Source organism: Nelusetta ayraudi, unplaced genomic scaffold (assembly GCF_046127955.1).
Source record: "Nelusetta ayraudi isolate G7.1 ecotype Tasmania unplaced genomic scaffold, CSIRO-AGI_Nayr_v1 ptg000120l, whole genome shotgun sequence".
NCBI classification, from domain to species: Eukaryota; Metazoa; Chordata; class Actinopteri; order Tetraodontiformes; family Monacanthidae; genus Nelusetta; species Nelusetta ayraudi.
This window is the reverse complement of record NW_027466170.1, coordinates 3799673-3824417: the sequence shown is the minus strand read 5'-3', so window position 1 is coordinate 3824417 and position 24745 is coordinate 3799673. Positions and strand designations below refer to the sequence as shown.

Below are 24745 nucleotides of genomic sequence, written 5' to 3'. Positions count from 1 at the left end.
GTAACAGGGTTAATCTATACAGTCCAAATTAAAGCGTTTTGGTTTTTTTGTTTTGTTTTTTTTAAATACCTGACAGCTTTGACTGCTGGCGCTGCAGGCCTCTTCAGAGTGTCACGCGCTGTGACTGCTTCCTGTGTCATATGGAGTGCTTCCTCCCACCTGGTTTGGTGGGAGGGGCGTGTCCTCCGGCATGTCCCGGGGGTGGGGTAGGTCCCGTCCTGTCCAGTCGTCCTCTGTTTGGTAAAATGTGAAAAATTTTACAACATTGTGAAGAAAGGGTTCTCCCAGGAAGTGTTTAGGAGCGTGTCTGACCATTCAGAGTCCACATCTACCTATGTTGGAGATCCCTTCTTCTGAGATTTTAAAAGTAAGAATTTTAAGAAAATATGTGTGACTTCCAAGAAAAGAACAGCACGAAGTTCATTCACCATTCAAAACAAATAAATACTTCCCATACTTTATATCATTGTCAAAGAACTGCAAACAATTCACAATCGGCACAGAGATTTTATTATTATTATTATTATTTTAAAATGCTGCCTGTTTTTTTAATTACTCTCACTATAACCGCTCTCTCCAGTTTTTTCACCCATGAAGAAAAAAGCCGCTCTTACCATTTGTGTGACTTTGTTGCCAATTTGCTAAGCGCCCTCTTGTGGAATAATTCAACACTACACTTTTATTCAGACGAGGAAAGAGATAGTTCATCCATAATTTTACATTTTACCCATTAGGTGTAAGTCATTGCTTCCTTTAAACTATAGAAGGATAATGTGTATAATAAAAAAAATTCCAGGCCACACAGTGGTGAGTAGAAGATGGGCGAAAATTCAATTCAGGGTGAACTATTCCTTTAAATAAAAACAAATCAGACACGCACAGTCAAGTAGAAACACATAAACACATGACGTCACATGAGTAAAACCAAAGGAATCAATTATTAAATCACAACTCTGCAAAAACGTTTTGGAAATTACCCCAAAAAATATCTCTTTATATACCAGCATTTCTCTAAATTCCCCTTCACCTAAATAAAAAAACATGCTAAACACAGAACACCTCATTAACTACATACCAAGGCTTCAAAGACAGAAGGACCTCAAGCAAAACAACTTTACTTTAGGTAGCGTTCTTATCAACATTTGTGGAAAATTATTCTCTAAACATTTTTTGCCCCTTGATATGAGTCACTCACATTTTTTATTGCACCACAATAACAACAAAGAATATTGCATAGGATGTAAGCTGTTACCAGCTCCTCACTGCCCAGCCACGATGTGAAGCTAAAAGGAAAAATGTCAGAGGGCCAATTTGCTTCGACTGAATAGTTGGTCGGGTTTTCAAATTCAAACGGGAAAAGAAAAAGATGTGTTTGAGAGCGTCTCTCATGCGGACGCCAGCGGGGCCTTTGTACTCTGACAGGCCTACGTGTGATCAACGCAGCTCCGCTGTGGTTTTGCAGAGAGAGAAAGACAACAACGCCGACAATAAAAAGCCTTCAGGAAGAGAGTCGGATGGGAGAGCTGATGGAGGAGCGACGGCCGCGTCGGTCTAGCAGTCCTGGTCCTCGCTGCAGGTGGAGGTGACGCCGGCCTTGGACAGGAAGAGCTTCCCGCTGGGACACACGCACACCTCGAACAGCCCCTGGGGGTTTCCGGGGACCCCCTCCTCGCTCAGCGGCAGGCTTGGCATGCGGACCGTCTCGGCGTCCAGCACCAGCTGCAGCACGATGAGCACACAGAGAGTCAGCGCACACGCACGAGTCACGACTTCTATTCCTCTGGACGAATGCAAACGTCGTCGGGGCCGCAGGCGGCTTGGGGGAGACTCGCTGAACCCTGAAGAAATCACCATGCATAGATTTGCACAAATGTGGCAGAAAAAACACCGGAAACCAAAGAATGGGAGTAAATATTAGTTATTGTTTGTGACACGTTGGGCGCACATTAACGCGACGACACAAACGTTTTAATCACATTAAAGCAAAGTGTGGCTGCGAAGGCAGAGGAGCAATTTTGTTTTTACAATTACTGCACAGAGTTTCAATATTAAAACGTTTAAACTTAGTGAAAATTGCATTTGATTCCCTTATGTCCAATTTTCAGTCAAAACTAAAGTAAGAAATTGACTTTAAATTAAAAAAAAAAATTAAAACGATTATACATCTAAATTAAAAATCTTAATAATTTAATATCCCCAAACCTCAAATGAGTGTTTTCATTTGTTTTCATTTACAATGTTATTCAAACATTCTTACCAGCCCTATGCTGGACTGCAGGATGATGTCCATGGAGGCAGCTTCAATGTTTCCCGCCAGCGCCTTCATGTGGACTCCCTTGGGTGCGTTCAGGCTCATGGAGCGCGTCGGCGACTCCAGCCTGCGGCGGAACACGGCGCCTACATCAGCGGACAGAATCCACGGACGCCATGGGCGAGAACGGTACTCACGTCAGGTCTTTGAAAAGTTCCGATCTCAGCACAGGAACCTCCACTGAATGCTGGAACAGCGCCCCCTCTGGACCTGGTGGAGAGATACATTCAGAGATCTTCATTTCCCTCTCTCGGCATGAATGAAGTGAATCATTGGAATAATGGGAGAAGAACATTGAAGATGACTGGAAAATGATGTCTGGGGGGTGAATAGGCAGTGATATTTCTGTAATTAATGTCATATATAGACGTTTCATTATGTTCATTATGGAATACATTTTAAAATAAATAGCTCCTATGTAAATCATTGATTAAAATATGATAAAAAAAAAAAACAATATATTGAGATATTTTTTGGCTTTTTGGCATGAAAAACTGCTTCACCTGCATTTGCACCAGTTCTCTTCTTTTGCTGCTATTAATGCAAATCTGCCCATTGTGGGGCAATAAATGATTATCTCATCTTAACTGTGCCATAAAAAGGGAAGGCATTTATTTTACAACCTTGAAAGAGACGTAGAAATGTGTAGATGAATATGAAAGGTGACCTTCGCCGCTGCCTTCAGTCGCGCTCGCAGAGTCTTTCCCTAAGGCGACTGTATCTTCCGCAGGGGGGCGGAGCTTCAGCTTACCTGTGACTCGCAGTTTGCCCGGTCCAATCACCGTCTGCTCGCCATCTGCGCTGAGCAGCATGTTGTCGTTGTGGGAGCTGATGAGCAGATTTGGAGTGTCTCCCCGAGCCTCCCTTGGACCTGCAAGCACAAAAACAACCATTAGCAGCAGCAGCAGCAGCAGACCACATATTTGGTTTGATGACATTCACTCTGATCAAAATTTCAGTTGATGGTATCGTGAAGGATTCTTAGGTGTGTAGGTGAACTGAACACTTTATTCACTGCATTATTTCTTGCATTGGTTTTTGTTTTTTCTACACCTCCGAGGTCTCCAAGAGCTACCAAGCTACCAAGCTTCTCCCCTTTCATCCACAGATGGAGACGAGGACCTCACTCTTTGCAGCACCATGACCCGTTTTGCAGTACACAGTCTCTTCCACCACGGGCTCTCTAATAATCATGTCCCGGTGGTGCGAGGCGGCCGCTGGTGAGCCGTTAAAGAAGCGCTGACACGGCCCTGCGCGCCCCGGCCGCAGGGTTAATGGGTGTTTAATGGAAATATCAGAGATTAGAAACAGTTTCGCAGTTAGGAGCTCGCCGCCGGACCTGGCGGGTGCCACTCCTTCATCACCGTCGGAGTCATAAATCAGAGGGATGCTTTGCCTTGTTCGTGCGCGAGCGCGTCGTCCTCTTACCCACAGAGATCCTCCCAGTGACGTCGCCGTCGTCGTCTCGGGCGTTGAGGGAAACGTTTTCCGTCGAGTGCACTCGCAGGGAGGAGTCCTGGCAACAAAGAGGGAAACGGACCTTTAGTTTCAGGGCAAAGCTGTGGGTTTTTTTTAGGAAAACCATTCAAGGATGATAAATGGACATTAGGAATATGTCGACGAACATTAGAAACAGTATATCATACATTCAGATTGTGTTTTGAACAGGTTTTAAAATTCACTGTTTTTTAAAAGTAATGTTTTTTTTAAATGGTTCCTAAAGAGACTGTGACTAACCAGCGTTGCTGCAGTGTTGAGGAGGCCCGCTTTGCATGAAATGATCCCTAAATAAAATCACAACTACCTTTTCCTGCTCTTTAAAATCCTAAAACTCATTAGAAAACCATAGTGGATATTAGACACAGTCCCACTATAAAAAAAAGCAGTGCCTCGTCTTTTTAACGAGGCCCATAAAGTCTCATAAATGTAGCGAAAAAATGCGCAATGTGCAAGAAAAGCCATACAGAGTGTAAACAACTGCAGCAAAGTGATCCCATCTGCTGCCAGCAGGAGCGCCGCAAACTGCTCCCCACCACAAACATCCCGGAGGTTAATGGGCACTTTGCTGCAACAGCACTGGCTGACGACTCCAGTTGGCTCTGACTCATCGGCAAAAACAAAAAGCGAATAAATAGACGGACACAGTGGTGGGATGATGCTGCTGCTGGCTGACCGGAGCCGAGAGCCTCTGGGAATGGGTTCCCGATGCCAGCGGCACCACACACCCTGAACAAAGGTTGGTGAAGCCCAGAGAGGCCGGTGAGCTCCTGGTTTTTAGCCACAGGAGCCGCATGACGTCAAAGAAAGAGAAAGAGAGAGGGAGAGAGAGAGCAGGAGAGACAGAGAGAGAGAGAGAGACAGAGAGAGAGAGAGAGAGAAAGACAGAGAGAGAGAAAGACAGAGAGAGAAAGAGCGACAGAGAGACAGAGACAGAGAGAGAGAGAGAGAGAGACAGAGCGACAGAGAGACAGAGAGACAGAGAGAGAGAGAGAGAGAGAGAGAGAGAGACCACAGCAGAGCACTCGTACTTCTCTGGAGTGGATCTCCTGGGCGTAGAGCGGCAGGAGGAACTCCGACTCTCCGTCCTCCAGCTTGACCCCATCAGAGTGGAAGTGCAGGAGGCCCATGCCATCCTAGCAGAGAGAAACACACTTCATTTTTACACCTTGATATGTGAGACTTTTCAGTCCAATCAGGAGGCAGTAAACTTCATTAAATCAGTTTATTTCACTGACTAGAAGCTACTGTATCACCTAGTTCACATACAATGCACCCAGTGTACTCTGGGTTCCACTAAGTTAGTTTGCAGTAACTTTAGCTGGTACCTCATCAGAGTGTGAGTGTGTGCTTCTAACTTTTAAAATGTTTTTGCCTCCTCTGTATAAATTCATGAGCGCCATCTGGACTTGGACAAACAAAAAAAGGCCACACGAGTTTCACTTCATAATACATGACTTGAGTCGGCGCCACCTAATGAGCCACTGTGATGGTCAAAAAAAGAAAAAGCATTCATTATAACAGAGAAAGAAAGAAACATGAGGCGACTCTAAATCTTTCCAGCGTGAGAACCCCCGGCGAGCACGAGTAGTCGTACCGAGTTGAACCACATCACCCGCAGGATCCAGATGGTGAGGGCGAAGTTGACGATGAGGATGATGATGAGCAGCAGGACGAAGAGGTAGAGGCAGCGCTTCCTCCAGCCATAGATGCCGATCTTGTAGACGTGGTCGGGCAGCGGCCTGACCACGCCCCCCCCGCCGCCGCCGCCGCCGCCCTGCGTGGTGGTGACGTACTGCTCCTGCACCATCTGCCGGCTGCACACACACACACACACACACACACACACACACACACACACACACAGACACACAAAGAGAGAAAGAAAGGGATGTTAACCAGTGATGAAAAGCTGACACACACTGCTGTGGTGTGTGGATGTGTGTCTGTAGCAGGAAGCTCATTGGGAAACGAGACACAGAGAGAAATGTCAGAGGAGTCAGCTGACTGAAGCATAATTCCTTCAATAATTCACTCTGACTGCTCTGTTTTCCGAGAGTCGACTCCGGGGGGAAATAACTCTTGAGTTGCTAAACACACTGCTGTTCCTCCACGGCTGGTTGCACACTACACTTGTGTGTGGGTGTGTCTGTGTGTGTGAGACGAGCGGAAAACACTTTCTGCCACAGGAGCCTCACAATTTTATCATTAGTTTATAGGAGGAGTTGAGGTTTAGGGTCCGAGTTTGGACTTGTCTGTGCAGAAGTATGGAAAATGAATGGAAGAATCCAAGAATTTTAGACCTCAAGATCAAGGCAGTAACAGTCTACTTTTTTTTTTTCTAAAGGCTAAAATCCAAGTTAGAACCTGCGGAATTGGCAAATCTTCCATTTAGCGTATCCAGTTACTGCTAGCACACACACACACACACACACACGCACACACACACACACACACACACACACACACACACACACACACACACACGCCTGTTGGAAGCTGTACAACAACTCTGGATATCTGGCCTCTCACTCCAGTGGAAAACAAGACCACATTTCCAGCAGCTTCTTATGAACTGGCAGAAGAACCAGGAATCAACTGGTTGTTGAGTCGAGGAGGTGGTGAAAAAACAAACAGCAGCTCTTTGTGTCCAGTCAGAGGGAGCTGTGATTTCCAGAAGGGCAGATCCGTTAAGTGACGTTGCCCTGATCCCCAGGAAAACAAACTGGACACAACAAGGGGGCGCCGAAGAGACCAATGTCCCTTGAGGGGTCATGTGACCACGTCACTCCCCATTGAATCATCTGCAGTGGGACTGAATGTGCCCAGGACGAGGCCCGGAGAAGGTTTCTGTCAGATCAACGTTAGTATGAGTGGACGCAAACAACAGCAAGCAGGCAGAAAACAGAGGGACCTCAGCTCAGCTGTCTGCAGGGGGCGCTGCTCCTCATCTGTGGTTCTCGACAGTCACAACCCATCTGAGCCAAGACCAAAAATATCCTAAAATCCTCAGCGTGGACGTGTGAACTGAAGGATTCTCCACTGTAGCGAGAGTTATACTGCACCTCACCACCGGGTGGCAGCATAGAGGTGCTGCATCCTTTTCCACCAACAGGTGGCTCCACTGTTGATGGCTGAAGGTTAATCCGAAGGTGTGTTTTGTTTTTTAAACTCTTTGGATTTTGCCTCATTGCACTTGGTTTCACAAGCGAGTGCGTCGCCATGTTTGTAGTTCCCACGTGCAGAAATTAATCAGCCATGACAGCTTAAACTGTGGCCCAAAGTCACTGCCCGTGGGGTCCAATAAAGAGTCGACTACAGCAATATTGACGATGAAGACGACAAGAAGTTTCCCGCCTCTTGTGCTCTCGGCAGCACGTGCGATTGAGAGGCAGCAAGTGCAAAAAGGTTGCTGCTGTGCAGGAACTGGTCACATGACCCGCACGCCCAGCTGTGATGAATCGCCCTTTAAGTTTTCCGCCAAAGCGGACGTGGCGGGCGCCTGGAGAGGAGGTGCGGATGAAGTGACTTTGTGCTGTTTCCCAAGGAGAGCCGAGGACGATAAGCAGCGTTTCCAGACACCTCTTCTCCCGTATCTCGCCTCATTTATATTTATCCATCGCGCTTTGTGAGAGGGAGTCATATTGACAAATGGAACCGCAGCAGCGTGGCGTCTTCCAGGGGGAGCGCCGAGGCAGCAACCTGTCATTAAGCTGCGCCCCCCCACCCCCACCCCTCCCCACCCACCCAACGTGGCCTCCGCTGGGTTTCATTTTTCACCCTTTTCTATCCTCTGCTGTTCTCCTCTGAAAACACACAGATTAATCAGTGCCTGTTAAACTGACTGCCCCCCCGCCCCCATAATTCTCCCCAAGGGGGGGGAGGTGTAGATTGTTGGTGTTTCAACACAAAGTGGCTCTCACCCAGGATGAGGGAGCTCCGCATGAATGTGATCCGGCTCCAGATTAACCGGCCTAAGCAGGAGCGAAGAAGGGAAGAAACAGCTCAGAGATCTTTACAGGCTTTTTTTTCCCCCCAAAGCCGTCGGCTTCCTTCAACCACCGGCTCCTCAGCCGCAGACTGATCCTTCCATAGCAACGCAAATAAACACGCTCAGAAGAGTCTCGCTGCTCGCATGCCAGGAATGTTCACTCTGCTCTATTACATTGTACCAAAAGTAGCACGTGCTTATTCATAGGGGAAGATAAAGGATGTGAAGTGATAGTTGCGACTTGATGCAGATCATCAAGGTGTTTTTTTTTTTGGTTTCCTCCCAACATAAATTCTACAGCTAATAAGCTGAAATCAAACATTTCAAGTCTGAAAGTTTGAAGATCAATCTTTGACGCCGCCCGCCTGAAACGCAGTCAGACGAGTTATCTTATGACTCTCCTTGAGGGAGAGGGAGGCGGGACCTACAGGGTGCTACACATCTGGACGTTAGATCACAGCTGGACGCACAACAAGTGTTGTCCCTCAAGACACACACACACACACACACACACACACACACACAAACAAACAGTATTTTCACCAGCTTCATTTGTGAGAGGCAAAAGCTTCATCCAATCACCTTTAAAGTTGCTTTTCCGAGGCTCCCTCCCCTTCAGAAACGCTTTGTAAGAGCTCTCTCTTGACAAAAGGTCCAGGAGAGGCGACCAATCACAAAAGGTTCACAGTGCTGTTGACTCCTGACACGGTCCACAGTTTCCAAGCGGTCCCAGCGCAGTTAGCAGGTAGACAAGTTCAAGGTCACTCCCTCAATTAGCCCCGAACCAGAGATGCTCTCAGCTCTCGGCCCCCCACCTCTGGATGACAGCAGGGGGTGTGGGGCTGGCGGGCCGCCCGCTGGGTTTTGGTCTGTAATTGAGAATCCGTGTGCTTGCACCACCACCAAAAGCTGGAGTTGAATGAAAGCCAAAAGTGTCAGTGAGCTGGGAAGAAAAAAAAGAAGAAGGAAAAAAGGTGAAAATAGTTGTGTTGGAGGAGGTTCCACAGGAGGAATCCTGTTGAAGAGCGCAGAGCCGAGCAGAGCAGGGGGCTCCACTCCGTGTCAGCCTGCCTTCTAAAAATAGGACGCAGCATTGTGGACTAAATTTAAAATAAGAAGTGCAGGAGGAAAACACAAACACACACACACACACACACACACACACACACACACACACACACACACTACATGTAATACATGAAAACAGAAACAAAGTAGGAAAATCAGATAAATATTCCTTGTAAGGCAGTAAAAAAAACACACACACACACACACATTAACCAAAGTTATTTTTGTGTGCTGAGGGCTCTTGGCCATGTACGGTAAGAGTAATGACAGCTGGAACACACACACACACACACACACACACACACACACACACACACACACACACACACCTTCCTAAAGTCACTCAGCGCAGCGTGTCTCTGAGCTACAAGAGTACCAACCCCTTCAAAGAAACGCACTCGCGACGAGGCTCGGGACTCGTTCACTCGTTAAGTTGCATCATTTCTGTTAGAAGTTCAGTAGAGAGAGGCGCGAGCACTCACCCTTCTCGCGGTCCTCCACGCGCGTCTGTTAGCCGCTCGACAGCTGCGAGCCATAAAAATTCGCCGGAGCGCCCCCACCGACCGACCAACCGCCAGAGGGCGCTACTCCTCGCAGCCCGCCCTCTGCCGTCCGGCCAGCCGCGCAGTGCGGGAGCGTCAGTTCAGTGTGTGACTATGTCATCACGGAGAGGGGGGGAGTCTGGGCCCCGAGGCGGACTGACGTGAAGACTGAGCTGGCCGCTAGTCAGTAGCGATGGGCGATAACAATTCAATATTTCAAATTCGATACGATAATCGATATTTTTGGGGTCAATGTTGCCATATCGATAGAGATTTTGGTTTGTAATTTTTTCAATAAATAAAAATGTGAAAATCACCAGACACACGTGGCCGTTAATATATTTATTACAAAAAAAAATTAAAAACAGTTAAGGAAAATGTTTAAAGTGCCATACAATTTAAATATAATTCATAAATAAGTGTAAAGTGCTATAAAACTAAAAAGCTCTAATTTGTCTGCTGCGTGCTGCGTGCTGCTTGCGTGCGTGCAACGTCGTGCACTGTGGTTATGAAAATAACCTCTTTATCGCTCTCGCTACATTTTTTGTGTTTCCTTTTCACTCCAACTGGTCAAAGCAGATGAGCGCCCTCTGGAGTCTGGATCTGCTCTAGGGTTTCTTCCCACAGGGGGGTTTTTACCCGCCCACTGTCGCACCTTGCTTTCTCTGAGGGCCCAGTTAGTTTTCTTCTGATTGTACAATGCACTTTGAGACGCCTTTGCTTGTGATTTAGCACTGTATAAATATAAACTGATTGAACCTAACGATTTCAACTATGGGCCACTCTCTATTTCTGAATAACTAAAACAACAGAACGAATGAACAAATTCACCCACGTTCAACATCTCACATCTCCAGCTGCAGCCAGGAGGCACCGGCGGCGAGGGCATCTGTCACCATCCAACATCCTGCAGTTTGTTTTGCTGCTGCTGCTGCTGCTGGAGGTGATGCTGCTGCTGCTGCTGCGGGATCACAGAACATCTGACAAGCATCCATCACCGCCACGTCCCTCACGCCCTGAGCCTGTGTCTGACAGTCGCAACCGCTTCATTTGGGAGTCGCCTCTTATCAATATCTCATACCTCCAAACTGCCGGTGGCTCGCAAAAGACAAATGGAAGATATGGATGATTCGCATCGTGCGCCGAGACGCGAACAATCCATCTCGTAGCGAGAACAAGATTGGTTGAGTCAGGATGTCTCTCTGCATTTGGCTGATGGCATCAGATAGAGTGGAGCTGCAGACCAGAGCCAGCTCATTTCCAGCAGGGCAGATAATTAAACACTGCACTGGGACTAAATGAGGTGTAAACACACGGTGCTGCAGCCCTTCAACCACACAATGCTGAAGGTTCCTCACAGTGCAAAAATTGACATCCAAATTTTGAAAGCAATCTGCGTCTCGGTTCGATCAGTGAACGCATCACAAATGCAGGCTTTGGTCTCCAACCTGGACGAGCACCTCATTTTGGTTTCCCTACCAACACGTACAAAGTCTGACTTGTCGTCGGTCTCAGCAGTGTCGAAGATCTTTATGTAAAAAAAAAGGTTGGATGAAGAGACCTTTATTAGTGACTAAACTAAGTTTAAAGCATCTATCTAAATGAAAGTGACTGCAGAACAAACCACAATTCCACCTTTGGAGTGTGCGACTAAAAGATGTTTGCCACAAACGACCTGCCACTAATGCAGAGTCTGTGTTTGCTGTCAGATGACATTGCCCATGGGGGGGTAAAGAGAAGTTCCATATCAGCACTATGTTCAAGATCAAGGTTATTAAATATTGAATAGATAAATATTTTATCACTGGTGTTGTGGAAAAGTTCCACTTGAACAAAACTGCTCTCATCCACCTTTAAACCTGCGTCTCTGTGTGTGTGAAACGGAAATGGCCAGTTTTCTATTGACAAACCAATCCACGTAAATGCAAGTTTTTGTATCATCACCACAGGGACAACATTTTTTTTAAAAAAACAAAACAAAACAAAACAGTTTTAGTTCACCTTTGGCAGGCAGTTCCTGCAGGGCGTTCCTGGCCAGAGAGCCGCAGATCTCCAGCCTCAGAGATGTAACAGCAGGTGTGATGGGTTTGTCGGTTGGGAACGTCTTTGAACTGCTTTTCATAGTTCACCTTGTTGAAGAGCACCTGGTCATTGAGCTTCTCTGAAATCAGGGACATTAATGGATTCAAAAAGAAAATCATTACAAAGCCAGACACCTAAAAATGAAAAGTATTTTTATTTTATTTCATCAAGTTTATGTGGGGTTTTTTTTAAATCCCACTTCAGAAACACTTTTTAAGGGCTCTCTGGAGGGGGTGATGGAGGGAGGAGTGCGGACTGAGCTGGCCGCAGAAGGTCACAGCCACGGTTCCTCTTCTGGGCTTTTAGTGATTTCAACTACGGGCCACTCTCTATTTCTGAATAACTAAAACAAAAGAATGAATAAATAAACAAATTTCACGTTCAACATCTCACATCTCCAGCTGCAGCCAGGAGGCGCCGGCGGCGAGGGCATCTGTCACCATCCAACATCCTGCAGTTTGTTTTGCTGCTGCGAGATCACAGAATATCTGACAAGCATCCATCACCGCCACGTCCCTCGCGCCCTGAGCCTGTGTCTGAAAGTCGCAACCGCTTCATTTGGGAGTCGCCTCTTATCAATATCTCATACCTCCAAACTGCCGGTGGCTCGCAAAAGACAAATGGAAGATATGGATGATTCGCATCGTGCGCCGAGACACGAACAATCCATCTCGTAGCGAGAACAAGATTGGTTGAGTCAGGATGTCTCTCTGCATTTGGCTGATGGCATCAGATAGAGTGGAGCTGCAGACCAGAGCCAGCTCATTTCCAGCAGGGCAGATAATTAAACACTGCACTGGGACTAAATGAGGTGTAAACACACGGTGCTGCAGCCCTTCAACCGCACAATGCTGAAGGTTCCTCACAGTGCAAAAATTGACATCCAAATTTTGAAAGCAATCTGTGCCTCGGTTCGATCAGTGAACGCTGCAGAAGTGTGTGCAATTATTTGATGGTGCACCACTGGAGTCTAAAAGGGTTATGAGATTTTTATTTGTGAATCAAAAAATAAAATAAGTGCATTTTGACAGCCGAGTTTGTTGTTGATCTTGAATCTCTGAAGGACAACATCCTCCATCCATGCATGTTTTATTATTGGAACGTGTTGTAGATACATATTGATGTGTTAGGTACAGCTTTCTCTGTACCAGAAAAAGAAAACAAAATGCAATCTTTGTCATTTAAATGTTTTTTTATTCAACTATTTACCACATACATCTGCAAAAAGGAAGCAAACAGGAGAACCTGCAACAGAGAGAGACAGTGGTGAGTCAGCAGATGAGCAGTGGAGGGTAATGGAGTGTTCTGTTAAATGTTTCTCTGCTCGTGGCACCTGGTTATGCTTTCTCTGCAGCTGCCTCCTCATCTCCACCCTTGGTGTTACGGGTGTAAATCAGCTGTGCTCTGTGTTTGGACACCAATTTGATCATTCCTGAAAAACAAAAATACAACCACATTAGACACATAATTTACATATGACAGTCAGCCTGCACAACCACAAGTGTGAGTACTAAACAGAATGAACTAAAAAAAAATTATTAGACATTTATATTGGATAATCCTTTCTGGCTCATTACAATTGATGAAACCAGTTTTATACTTGTACCACCATAATCCTTCCAAACCTCTATATTCCAGAATATTTTACAGAATGTACCGGGTTCAACCAACTTTAAATTAAAGTCATCCATCTCAAACCAAGTAACTATGACTTGTCAAAACAAATGAAAGCGCCTGCATAACAAAGAGCAATGCCACCATTGTAATATTAGACAAAGATGTTCACAAACACAACTGACCACCACTGCAGATGTGTTTACTGTCAGGTGTGATTTCTAAATACTGGCACCAATTGTTTATTTTTTATTCTGTGGAAAGGTTTTATTTACCGATTCAACATTAAACCTGCATCTATGTTAGTCCGTGTGTCACACTGAGGTGATGACCAGCCCATGATGTGCCAGACAAAACCAAGCATGACTGAACACCGGAACTTTAAAGTTGTTGATTGACAAGCCCCCAATCCCATTCAAATGCAAGTTTTTGTAAGTTCAAAGAAACAATGATTTTTTGTTAAAGTTCACCTTTGGCGAGCAGTTCCTGCAGGGCGTTCCTGGCCAGGGAGCCACGGATCTTCAGCCTCTCAGACACGACAGCGGGTGTGATGAGTTTGTAGTTGGGAACTTCTTTGTACAGCTTGTCGTAGGTAGCCTTGTCGAAGAGCACCAGGTTGTTAAGCTTGTCCCTCACTTTTCCCTTGGACCACTTCTGCTCAGGGCCAAAGAGGTAACAGTTAGTGATGTTACAATCCTCATTTTCCGTTGCAGCCAACAAGCAACTCTGCAAGAGTGTCAGTCTATACATGCCTTCTTCTTGGCTTTGCCTCCAGACTTGTTGACTGGGTCCTTGTCCTTTTTGGACTTCCCAGCGTCCTTCTTCTTATCTTGCTTGGGAGGCTGAAAAAAAATAAATAAAGACACTTGTGTCAACAGTGGATGGCAAGACCACTGAAGCCACACGCTGGAGCTGCTGGTGCGTGATAACCACTAAATAATAAAGACGGTTAAGCACTGACGGGGCAGATGAACAAGCTAGAAGCGCCGCAGAACTGTTAGCCGGCGTGGGGTGACAATGTCTGCGTCTTTAAGTCAGCACGTAACAATCTCAACAACACTGGATACCTGCTTTAAAACACCCAAGGGATTAAATCTAGATTGACACAGTAACGCAAGTGACGACTATTTCAGTTTTGCTCCTCCGACCATCAGCGTCAGATGAAAGCATGGTGCTATTAGCCAGCGAGCTAGCTGGCTAGCTGGTGCTATCGCAGCGTTTTTTAAGAACTGTTTGCGACAAGCACACTCTTTCAATTCAATCTAAGGGTGTATTATGTTGACGAGACACAACCCGAAATGTTAAACTCATTGCGAGTTAGACACACGTAGAGGAAATCTAATATTTTTTTCGGTAAAAACGTGTTAACTCGGCCCTCACCATGTTTCCTCGTCAAGATGTCGGAGCGAAAGGAAGTCAGCCCGTGCAAGAGCCCCTTAGACAACCCGTTTATGCGGAAACGGAAACGAGAGTTATGGGAAATTGAGTTTTCTTCGACCCCGCGATTTCTATGCATATCTAATTTGAATTTGGCATTACTTATTGGCTTCTTTACATGTATGTCTATATAAAACCCAGAAATATGATTATTCTTATTATTATATGAATAAAAAAAAAAAATACAAACATCCAAGCCAACCATTTTTGACGCTTTAGTCACGTGACACATGTTTGTCAGCTGAGCAGGACGTTGCAAACATGGTGATCTTCAGTGTGTATGTGGTGAACAAGGCTGGGGGTTTAATATACCAGTATGATAACTACGTGCCGAGGACCGAGGTGGAGAAGACGTTCAGTTATCCACTCGACCTGGTCCTGAAGCATCACGACGAGAAGGTGGTCGTGTCGTTTGGACAGCGGGACGGAATCAAAGGTAACGTCGTTAGCCTGGAAGCTAACTGGGCCAGCACATAAAACAGAGCCACTCTTACCGAAAACGTTGTCAACAAGATAAGAATTAGTCGCGTAGGAAAAAACATTTCTCTTTCGAGAATTTTAATAAAAGTTATTATTTTATGTGTCCTTGGAACATTTTTCAATGACGAGTCGCTACCAGAATAGCAGTGAGGAAATGAATGGCAACATAGCTGCACCCTGATATAATTTGTAAATACTGTACTGTGGATGTTCCAGCATCCCCAATAAAAGTTGTAGTTTTGTTCCTGACTGTTGCCGCTATAGTTCCACTTCTGAGTATGTTAAGAGTGCTTGTATTAATGTTTTTGTCTCCCTCCAGTGGGCCACGCCGTGCTGTCCATCAACGGAGTGGATGTCGCTGGGAAGAGCACAGCTGAAGGGAAGGACATCATGGAGTACCTGAAGGACCCCGCCAACTATCCCGTGTCCATCCGCTTCGGACGAGCACGACTCAGCTCCAACGAGAAGCTGATGCTGGCCTCAATGTTCCACTCGTAAGTTCCCATCCCGACTGGGTGGCCAGAGTGGTTTGTCGCCTTCTCCCGTCTCCAGAACTCATCTGAGGGGTTTTCCACTTCAGGTTGTTTGCCATCGGCTCCCAGCTGTCTCCTGAAGTGGGCAGTTCAGGGATTGAGATGCTGGAAACAGACGTCTTCAAGCTGCACTGCTTCCAGACTCTGACAGGTCCGTGGACCTGCCACAACAACCCTTCAATGTGTTTTGTCTACTTTCTCTGTTATAAAGAATAACTGTTTTGTCTGTCTAAATGTTCGTTTTAATCCCCCTCTGTCTGTCTCCTTTTAAAGGGATAAAGTTTATTGTTCTGGCTGACCCCCGTCAGTCTGGCATTGATACACTTTTGAGGAAAATCTATGAGATCTATTCCGACTATGCCCTCAAGAACCCGTTCTATTCCCTGGAAATGCCAATCAGGTATCAAAGAGAATCTCCATGCTTTTGTGTTTGTGTCACTGTGAGGATTGTGTGCGTTTTGATGTTGAACACTGAACGTTTGGTTTCCAGGTGTGAATTGTTTGACCAGAATTTGAAGAGTGCGCTGGAAATCGCGGAGAAGGCTGGAAACTTTGGGGTTGGATCTTGAGGATGGAGAGAAGTGGCGACAAATGGAAACTTGACAGATTCACTGATCTCATGCAGCTGCGACTCAAACGCAGTTGGATTATTTTTTCAGGGTTTCTTTCTCCAGCTGGAGTCAGACTGCGTACAAAGTCAATGTAAATATATCCACTGTAAATATTTAAAGACCTAATGTTATACGATACAAATGTAAATGCATCATGTTTGTTTTTTTTTGCCTGTGATGGTTTGACTAATTAAAAGAACCCAACTGTAGTTTACTGAGCAAACAGCTCATTAAAGTGACTTTTGTGAAAGAAGACAAAGAAACTTTTCTTTCCTTCGTGTGATGTTACTTCATGTTTCAATATTACAAAGACTGTAAAACAAGTGTTTCAAACTACTTCAGCATCTTTTCAATCACCATATAGAGTTATGGGTTGTGTTTGGACACGGTATAAAACTTTTAAAAAGCACCTATGAAGAAACAGAGTTCACCTTCTCAAAATTGCATCTATTAACGTTTTTTTTCACATCTTGTAGGAATGACACAGAGTAGCAAATAAGAACAAGAGCTGTCGAGGAACGGTATGAAAATACACCAGCAGCTACGAGGGTCCAGTGGTTCTTCTGGGTGGAGGACGAGCACTGCGTCTCACTCAGTCTGCTTTCTTGGGCACGTGGCCCATTTTGGTCCGGATGTTCCGCAGCAGGAAGAAGCCGACAGCTGTCACGGCGCAGGTGACCTCGGCCAGCCAGAAGGCCGTCTCCCAGCCGTGGTGCTTGGCGATGGTGCTGAACGGCAGACCGGCCAGGAAGCCGCCAACTGAGGGAGGCAGGAGGATCACAGACACAGACAGGAAATGGGAGAATTCATTAGGAAGAAGAAGAGTTTGGTTCCAGCTCTGCGTGTAAAGTCAAACCAGTCAGCTCACAGTTAGCCATCAGGGCGACGATGGCGTGCGACGTCCCGCAGTAGTTGGACGGTGCGCTCTCATTGGCTATAACGCCAAACAACGCTATTGGGCCATAGGAGGAGAATCCGAAGGCTGCCCCCAGAGTGATTATCCACACCTGAACCACACAGAGCAATACCAGTGTGGAGGATACATCTGTGACGAGGTCAGTGGACAGTGGAGGTCCGCTGAGGGGGCGGAGCTGGGAGATACCTGCGAGCTGTCAGGGGTCACGGTGGCTCTGAACAGGAACATGGACACGTACATCCCGGCCATCATGCAGATCAGCAGGAAGTGCCGAGGGTTGCCGTAGATTTTAATGCCTTGCTGTTCAAAGCAAGGGGAGACAGGACAGACGAGGGGTTGGGCTAGCGTCAAGTCAGGTGCGTTGGCAAAGCACAACTTCAACAACCTGTACCAAAACACATCCAGATTTCTATTTGCTGCCTGATTCATCCACAGATCCAAAAACTCACTTTGGCCACCGCCTTGTCGGTGAGGAAACCTGCAGCCAGGCTTCCCATCAGGCCTCCCACCTCCAAGGCACTGATGTAGGAACTCCCTGTAATGACAAGCACGAAAATTTAACAAAAAAACAATTCACGATTTTTATCCTGGGATGAAACGAAAGCCAACAGTGCTAAAGTGCTTCCTGCTCCAGTACCAGTCAGTGTGGAGTGGCCCTTGTCCTGGATGAGGAAGAGCTGGCCCCAGTCGGTGCACGCCGTCTTCACGCCAAACACCACCAGGTAAGAGCCGGAGAGGAGCCACAGGTAGGGCGACAGCAGGAACTCGGACAGGGTGCTCTGATTACCGGAGGAACCTGAGCAGGAGGAGGGTCAGCAGCGTTTATCAGCTCGGAATGTGTCAAGAGGATTTGGGAAAATGGCCCAGGTGGCAGCGTCAGATCAGTGTTTACCGCCAAGACAGTGACTTTGAACCATCTCCTCACCTCATGCTAAAGTCTGACTTAGCCTGAGACGCACAGACAGTCACGTGAGGTGGGAACAGTGGGAGCAGAGTCCACAGACTTTGGTCCCAATACAAGTGGCACATGTTGTATGTTAACACACATCTGAACATCCACAAGAGAGGATTTCAACAATCGCCCCCGACCCTCCAGTCTCAAAGGAGTCTCACCTCCTTTGCTCTTCTTGGCCACTGCCACGTCGATGTTGGGCAGTCCGACATCTCGAGGCTCGTTCTTGATGAACAGCAGGCAGACGAGGGAGAAAACCATGCTGATCATCCCAGAGGCTGCCAGGATGGTCCTCCAGCCGTAGGTCTGGGACAGCACCGTGGTGATGATGGGGCCCAGGCTGCCTGCCAGGTTCATGCTGCAGGACAGGACAGCCCACCAGGTCCCAAACTGGGAGGGCTCGAACCACTGCGGAGGGGTTTGAGGGCAATAGAAGAGCTGATGTTGAAAACAGTTAAAAACAGAATAAAAAAACATAACTGATGAAATGATGTCTGCATCACCGCTCAGTGGAGACAAACATGGAGCACTGCACCAACACACGATGCGTTTAGGAACGTTTACATCAACACAGGTTGATAATTGTTGGAATAATTCATTATTTGTCATAAAAAACGACATACAAATCAGCTTCCCGGTTTGGAATGTTTGAACAGATGCTCAACAACAGTCTCTGACTGAGTTTCGGTCCTAATGAGCCCAGTTTTCACAGACTGTCTACTCAGTTAACAATAAGACATATTTCCGAACAGATGAATTGGACAGCTGGCGGCGGAATTTCTGGTCAGACATGAGCCGCTGGCTCACACCCACCTTGCGCAGCATTCTGCCGCAGGGGGGCCAGCCGAGGCCCTGGCCCAGGCCGTTGAGGAACCACAGAGCGGAGAAAGCGGCGACGGTGGAGGACCAGGAGAAGAGCACATTGATGCCTCCCACCACAAACAGGCCAATGGAGAAGAGCCAGCGGGCGCTGATCTGGTCTGACAGCACGCCACTGATGAACTTACTGATAGCATAGGCCAGGGACTGGCTGCTGGTGATCATGCCTGAGTGAAACAAAAAAAGATGAAAACTCATGAGATCACCAGACTGTTGCTGCTGCAACAGTGTCAGTCTATGTAAAAAGGACAAAGCTTCAACGTAAAGAACATGTAGACTGCAAGTATCCTGCAGAATGCCAGAGTCACAGACAGGTGCGCTGCAGTTTGTTCTCTACTTCCAACGTGGTTTAAAGTGTTATATTAATTTTTCAAGATTGAAATCGAAAGGTGTAAAATTCCAATAGAGCCGTGCAATGGAGCAAGAAATGGTGCTTATCTGGCGCAGCGTTATTATGTGCATATATTTCCACTCGTACCCAAGTCATCCTTGTCCATCTCCATTTCCTGCATGAGCGAGGGCATCACGAAGGAGAAGGACTTCCTGTTGAAGTAGTAGAGCATGTAGCCCACAAACATGCAGAGAAATATGGTCCCCCTGTAGTATCCATAGCTCGCCGTGGCCATGGCTGCAGACCCCGGTGCAGAGAGAGAGAGAGAGAGAGTGAATCAGAAACACGGCAACACGAGTCAGCTGCCGCTGCCACCGTCGTCGTCTGAGAGTTGTGCCTGCCGCCCGCCCGCCCGCCCGCCTGCAACGGCGACCTTTGCCTCGGGATCCACCGTGCACAGCGAGCGCTCGAAGGTGGAGGGGAGGTGGTGTTTGCGATCAGCAGGGGGAAGGTTAATGGTCAACCTGCTGTACCTGATTTCATCCGGTTACCTTGCAGGTATAACACAGGGGAGTTGGGGGGGTGAAGGGAAGGTTAGATACAGACAGCAGTTTAGACAACGTCAACAATGCAGAAGATCTGATGTCATCTGCGGAGCCCCTTGTTTATCCAGGCCATACTCGTGCGTGTTGCAGCGTTGATCACTGCGCCTGTGGATGTCTGTGGTTAATGAGTTACTGGGGAGTCCAATGGGATGCTGCAGAACTGGGGGAGGCTCCGCTCCGTGTGAGGGTGTGTGAACTGTGGACGGTGGCTGAGCACCTAGAAGACAGGAGCAGATGGTTCACATCATCATCATCATCATCATCAGGAGAGTTGACATCTGCTGCTGAGGGTCATGAAGCAACAAATCTGCAGAAGCACAGCAAGCAAAGCAGTTTGAAGTTTGTGTTGAAAGTTGAAATTGAAAGTTTGAATTGAAATTTTGTTATCAACGGTGAAAAAAAAACCAAATATATATATATATATATATATATATATATGTATATATATGTATATATATATATATATATGTATATATATAAATATATATATATATATATATATGTATATATATATATATATATATATATATATATATATATATATATGTATATATATATATATATATATATATATATATATATATATATATATATATATATATATATATATATATATATATAGTCTTTGAAAACTAAGTCTAGTGTGAGGAAACACTCCAATACCTCCAACTAGTCCAGGCAGTGTCCATTGCTCCGCGCCTGCTTATTTTCTATTTGCATAGCTCCTTATTTGTTCACCTTAACTGACACAGTTCCAGTCAGTGGAGTAAAGAGCGACGTACATCCGGTGCCAAGACTTAACAAACTAAAAATAAACAAAGGCAACGAACCAGTAAAACTCAACGCCCCAAAACAACACATTTCTGTGATTTCTCTTCTGCAACAAGTTTTATTTCCGGGATCCGACTCACGTGGTTTGTGTCATTGCCCCGCCTTCAAGCGAGTGAGAGGAAAAACTGAGTCCTTCCAAAATAAAACCGAGCTGCATCATTTATCGAGGCAATACTGTCAAATAACGATGACGAAACTGCAAATTACAAACCTCTCCAACCTAAAACTGCTGAGGTTTTATGCTAACATTCAGAACGACACAGTTGAGCACAATAAGTAAATGTAGAACATCGTATAGACGTAGACAAAAATAAATACACAAGGACGATTAAAAAAAATAAAATAAAAAATGGAAATGCTATTCAAACATTTACCGATGACTAAAGATTAATCATTTAGGCAAATTTTCAGTATCACCAATATTGACATTTAAATCACAAGACATGTTTTTCGGGTTTTGTTTGCAAATGAAAACATGAGAATGTTGCCATGTTTGCTCACACCGCCCCCTATCTGTTCCCTTGGCAACTGTCAACAAACGTCGTGCGATCTAAATACCTTGCGGGTAAAAATGTTGATTCGTTAAAAAAAATAAAATAAAATAAAATAAAATAAAAATTGCATTCATAGGACTAAAAACCGTACATTTTCAAGATTGTTCTTGTTTATTTATTTTGATCGGCTCCGCAGAGGCGACGCCAAAAAGAAAGATGGTAAGTTTAACTTAAGATCGCCGGAGGAGGCGACACGTCTGTTGAATTGAATGTATGTTTAAACACTGCTGACATTAATTGATATTAACTTTATAAACGCGGCTTCTGCCAGAGTCTGGGCTCCGGCTCCAGGTCCTCGGCGAGCCGAACTCAGAGCCGCCGCTACCGCAGACTGGCCGCCTCCTCCCGGGTGGACGAGACCCTGTTCGGGAGGCCAGAACCGGTAAGGGACTGTCGAACCCCGGTGCGGGTCCAAACACTTTGCTAAAAAGTCCCGCTTCCTGTTTAGGTTTCTGTTTTAATAAAAGAAAAAAGAAGAAAAGTTCCATCTTAATGACCTGTTCGGGTGTCTTCACAGTCGCGCCGAAGTGGAAACTCCACAGTTCAGGAACCTCAGGGAGACAGAGAGACCATTCAGATCATCACTAAAGACCTCATCCGAACCCTCAGGTGAGAGCACATGGATCACGCTTTGTGTCATTTCATAAGTACACAAAATAAATTTAATAGAAAATAAAATAATTTACTATTTATTACTATACTTGAAGGTATGAATCAACTCATTAGGAATAATACTGCTCCTGTTATTTAAAAAATGAGAGCAAAGAAAAAATAATGATAAAACAGTTTTTGTTCATTTAAACAATTTTTTTTAAGGATTAAAATGAGCTTACCGAGATGTCAGTTGTGCGACTTGAAAGTGTTGCTGCAAGTTCCTCAACGCAACCCAGAATGTTTATCGTGTGTTTGTGAAAACCTATTTGTCTACTTGCTGCCTGTCATCCCTTCAGGGTGCGTAATCGTCCAGGAGAGCGCGCACTCCTGCCTCTGGCTGAGTTTGAGCGCATCCAATCAACGTCTCACCTCCCCAGCCAGCGGGAGGAGGCGGCGGCCCAGAGGGAGGCCAGCCAGAGGAAGAGAGAGGAGGAGATCGTAGGAGGCGTCATCACAAAATTACTTCAAGGTGACTTTCAGACTCCCAACAGGATGGTCAGCTAGACTCGCCCTCCTCTTTCACCCAGAGAGCCGCAGAGGAAATGAAACGCAGAATCCTGGAAGCAGACTTGAACCGTGGCGAGAAGAAGGTTCTGACGGAGCAGGAGCTGGAGGCGCAGGAACGGGCTCAGGCCCAGGTGGAGCGGGCCGGCGCCTTGAGGATGGAGCAGGAGGAGGAGATTCGCATGCTGAACAAGGTGGGAAGATTGGCAGGGTTTTTTTTTTTTTGTGGAAACATCTCTTCGTGAACGTGTTGTTGTTGTCCCCTCAGCTGATTCTAGATGCCCAGTGTCAAGCCACACGAGACGCCCAGATCCGGGAGAAGCAGCAGATTGAGGCGGAGCTGGCAGAGGAGGGGAAGCGACTGGATTCCATGATGGAGGTGGAGCGACACATGGCCTTGGAGGCTGAGAAGGAGATCGATGATCTGCGCAAACAGCAGAGGATCAGGTGAAGGGCTAGATTTTCTATTATTTGTTTATTTATTTTTAAGAAAAGTGACCTTCCTGGTCCTACTGAGGTCCTGTGTGTTCCATAAAACAGTGGAAAAGAACAAATTTACCAGCAAATACAGAGATGTCTGGAGGAGAAGCTCATGCAGGACGAGATGAAGAAGTCGGTGAGGGATCAGATGTTGGACAGGCTGGAAAAGATGAACCTGGAGGACCTGAAGGTGCTGAAACAAGAAACACCCTACAAGACAACGTGGAACAAGACAAACACAAACTGACTGATGGGTGAGTTTTTTTTTCTTTCCTTCAGACCCTGGAGAAGAAGAAAGAAGAGCAGCAGCGTCTGAAGGAGGAGAACATGCGCATCAACAGCGAGACCATCCGGGCCAAGGAGTGGAGAAGGGAGGAGGAGAAGATGGCAGACCTGAGGGACCTGGAATACATGAAAAACAAAATGGTCAGATGAAAAACCAAAAGGAAGGCTGAAGAGCAAAACTCCACGTCGCTGAACATCTACCGGTCTTCACAGGAGCAGGAGGCCGAGTACGAGGCGGAGCAGAAGAGAATCAAGAGGGAGAAGGAGCTGGAGATCGCCAGGATGAGAGCTCGGCAGGAGAGAGCCAAAGACTACAAGGCCGAGCAGGTCCGTAGCCACGCCCGGGGTCTTGACCAATCAAATCCACCGACAGAGAGTCGCTGACCAGTCGACTGTTCCCCTCTTTGACCTGGCAAAGGACGAGCTGCGTGCTCGGAGGCACCAGGAGAGCGTGAACAGAGAGTGGAGGAGGAGGGAGAAGGATCTGGCTGCCAAGAAGGTCCAGGAGGAGGAGATGCTGAGGGCTGCGCGCCTGGATCAGGTCCGCGGCAAGGAGCACTTCCTGTCCGTGGAGGCAGGGCGGGAGAAGGCCGAGTTTGAGAGGGTCCTCAGGTAAGGAAGTGAAATATAGGAACCGACTTGTAGGAGTGAAAGTGTGCAAGGAAAACCCAGTTTTGGTAAAACCTTCTTTCCAGGGCGGAGCAGGACGCTGTGGCCAGGCGGCAGCAGCAGGAAGAGCGGCAGCGGCAGATGGCTCGACGCCACGCCGAGGCCATCCAGCAGCAGGTGAAGGAGCGAGAGCTGTCGGCCATCGCCCGGCGCCGCCAGACCTTCCAGGAGGGCCACCAGCTGGAGGAGAGGAACCGCCAGAGGAATGCCCGCCTCCAGGAGATGAAGGAGAGGAAGCTGAAGGAGCTCAGGTGAGAACAGGCGGGCGGGGCGGCCGGCGATGCCCGAGTGTCCTGCAGGACAACACAAGCTGACGCTGTGTGTGTGTGTGTGTGTGTGTGTGTGTGTGTGTGTGTGCGCGCGCACTGACGTACAGGGCGACTGGACTCCCCGACAAATACTGCAGCCAAGTGGAGAGGAGAGCCTGAGCATGAGCAGACCAGTGGAGCAGAAGTGAAGATGTTCAGAGGTGATTGAGAGAATCACGGTTCAGCATTTATAAGAATGTATTAATACTTCCTTTAAATCACACTTTAATTGTTGTTTCTGTCACCAGTGTTGACATGTTTGAGTGTTTCATGGCATTAAAGATTTGAAATTGATAATTACTCTTACAAAAAAAAAGACCAACTATGAAAAAATATATATATTCCATTCCATTCCTTGTTTATTACATCCTGAATCCCTTCATTTGACTTTTTCCCTATGGATGCATTAAATATAATCAAAAGATTTAAGCAAAGTGATGCTGTGTCTACCCCTACAAGGTTTTTTCTTCTGGTCTTTCTGCTTTTGTCATAATTGAACCTTGCAGCTACCAGAACTCGTTTGATTAGTTCTTTGCAAAAAAAGGCCTGAAAACTGTCAACATTTTTTTTTTTTTTAAAGAAATGCTCAGAATTAAAGACATCATTACTTC

At 46.5% G+C, this 24745-nt stretch overlaps 5 protein-coding genes across 6 annotated transcripts; 2 read left to right on the top strand and 3 right to left on the bottom strand.

Moving 5' to 3' along the window:
* Positions 1–616: 616 nt before the first annotated feature.
* Positions 617–9481, bottom strand: sgcg (sarcoglycan, gamma). The gene is made up of 8 exons (XM_076049966.1): positions 9350–9481; positions 5406–5625; positions 4840–4944; positions 3740–3827; positions 3063–3182; positions 2449–2521; positions 2258–2378; positions 617–1719 (listed from the first exon to the last, which is right to left on the bottom strand). The coding sequence occupies exons 2-8, from the start codon at positions 5616–5618 to the stop codon at positions 1552–1554; spliced, it is 888 nt and encodes a 295-aa protein (XP_075906081.1). The 5' UTR covers positions 5619–5625; positions 9350–9481; the 3' UTR covers positions 617–1551.
* Positions 9482–12675: 3194 nt separating this feature from the next.
* rps25 (ribosomal protein S25) lies at positions 12676–14634 on the bottom strand. The gene is made up of 5 exons (XM_076049971.1): positions 14486–14634; positions 13858–13947; positions 13576–13759; positions 12825–12923; positions 12676–12736 (listed from the first exon to the last, which is right to left on the bottom strand). The coding sequence occupies exons 1-4, from the start codon at positions 14486–14488 to the stop codon at positions 12829–12831; spliced, it is 372 nt and encodes a 123-aa protein (XP_075906086.1). The 5' UTR covers positions 14489–14634; the 3' UTR covers positions 12676–12736; positions 12825–12828.
* A 125-nt stretch (positions 14635–14759) lies between these two features.
* On the top strand, positions 14760–16405 carry trappc4 (trafficking protein particle complex subunit 4). The gene is made up of 5 exons (XM_076049969.1): positions 14760–14978; positions 15342–15516; positions 15603–15706; positions 15829–15955; positions 16046–16405. Exons 1-5 carry the CDS (start codon positions 14804–14806, stop codon positions 16122–16124), a joined length of 660 nt encoding a protein of 219 aa, XP_075906084.1. The 5' UTR covers positions 14760–14803; the 3' UTR covers positions 16125–16405.
* A 187-nt stretch (positions 16406–16592) lies between these two features.
* Positions 16593–20736, bottom strand: slc37a4a (solute carrier family 37 member 4a). The gene is made up of 10 exons (XM_076049965.1): positions 20513–20736; positions 19678–20066; positions 19392–19541; positions 18848–19080; positions 18196–18442; positions 17720–17878; positions 17532–17617; positions 17269–17382; positions 17035–17173; positions 16593–16925 (listed from the first exon to the last, which is right to left on the bottom strand). The coding sequence occupies exons 3-10, from the start codon at positions 19537–19539 to the stop codon at positions 16759–16761; spliced, it is 1293 nt and encodes a 430-aa protein (XP_075906080.1). The 5' UTR covers positions 19540–19541; positions 19678–20066; positions 20513–20736; the 3' UTR covers positions 16593–16758.
* Positions 20737–21291: 555 nt separating this feature from the next.
* On the top strand, positions 21292–24649 carry cfap45 (cilia and flagella associated protein 45). 2 transcript variants are annotated; one of them, XM_076049963.1, is made up of 12 exons: positions 21292–21393; positions 21506–21616; positions 21752–21843; positions 22185–22326; positions 22416–22586; positions 22661–22839; positions 22933–23062; positions 23152–23298; positions 23371–23484; positions 23576–23769; positions 23853–24077; positions 24203–24649. In XM_076049963.1, exons 1-12 carry the CDS (start codon positions 21391–21393, stop codon positions 24252–24254), a joined length of 1560 nt encoding a protein of 519 aa, XP_075906078.1. In that variant the 5' UTR covers positions 21292–21390; the 3' UTR covers positions 24255–24649. The 2 variants fall into 2 exon arrangements, with proteins under 2 accessions (XP_075906078.1, XP_075906079.1); XM_076049964.1 differs by having other exon boundaries at positions 21357–21393; positions 21506–21618; positions 21742–21843.
* The last annotated feature ends 96 nt before the right edge of the window (positions 24650–24745 follow it).

What these genes read in the sequence shown, in the direction of transcription:
- sgcg (XM_076049966.1), bottom strand. Translation starts at nt 5,618, where the DNA reads ATGGTGCAGGAGCAGTACGTCACCACCACGCAGGGCGGCGGCGGCGGC. An exon ending in GGGTGATGTGGTTCAACTCG is followed by an intron (nt 4,945 to 5,405) that starts GTACGACTACTC and finishes TCTCTCTGCTAG; the next exon opens with GATGGCATGGGCCTCCTGCA. An exon ending in GAACTTTTCAAAGACCTGAC is followed by an intron (nt 2,379 to 2,448) that starts GTGAGTACCGTT and finishes GTTCCGCCGCAG; the next exon opens with GCTGGAGTCGCCGACGCGCT.
- rps25 (XM_076049971.1), bottom strand. An exon ending in GAGGCAAAGCCAAGAAGAAG is followed by an intron (nt 13,760 to 13,857) that starts GCATGTATAGAC and finishes GGCCCTGAGCAG; the next exon opens with AAGTGGTCCAAGGGAAAAGT. An exon ending in GCAGGAACTGCTCGCCAAAG is followed by an intron (nt 12,924 to 13,575) that starts GTGAACTTTAAC and finishes TTTGTTTTTCAG; the next exon opens with GAATGATCAAATTGGTGTCC.
- trappc4 (XM_076049969.1), top strand. Translation starts at nt 14,804, where the DNA reads ATGGTGATCTTCAGTGTGTATGTGGTGAACAAGGCTGGGGGTTTAATA. An exon ending in ACAGCGGGACGGAATCAAAG is followed by an intron (nt 14,979 to 15,341) that starts GTAACGTCGTTA and finishes GTCTCCCTCCAG; the next exon opens with TGGGCCACGCCGTGCTGTCC. An exon ending in TCCCTGGAAATGCCAATCAG is followed by an intron (nt 15,956 to 16,045) that starts GTATCAAAGAGA and finishes TTTGGTTTCCAG; the next exon opens with GTGTGAATTGTTTGACCAGA.
- slc37a4a (XM_076049965.1), bottom strand. Translation starts at nt 19,539, where the DNA reads ATGGCCACGGCGAGCTATGGATACTACAGGGGGACCATATTTCTCTGC. An exon ending in GGGCCACTCCACACTGACTG is followed by an intron (nt 17,618 to 17,719) that starts GTACTGGAGCAG and finishes TTGTCATTACAG; the next exon opens with GGAGTTCCTACATCAGTGCC. An exon ending in CCGACAAGGCGGTGGCCAAA is followed by an intron (nt 17,383 to 17,531) that starts GTGAGTTTTTGG and finishes TGCTTTGAACAG; the next exon opens with CAAGGCATTAAAATCTACGG.
- cfap45 (XM_076049964.1), top strand. An exon ending in TGAACCTGGAGGACCTGAAG is followed by an intron (nt 23,063 to 23,151) that starts GTGCTGAAACAA and finishes TCTTTCCTTCAG; the next exon opens with ACCCTGGAGAAGAAGAAAGA. An exon ending in GAGTTTGAGAGGGTCCTCAG is followed by an intron (nt 23,770 to 23,852) that starts GTAAGGAAGTGA and finishes CCTTCTTTCCAG; the next exon opens with GGCGGAGCAGGACGCTGTGG.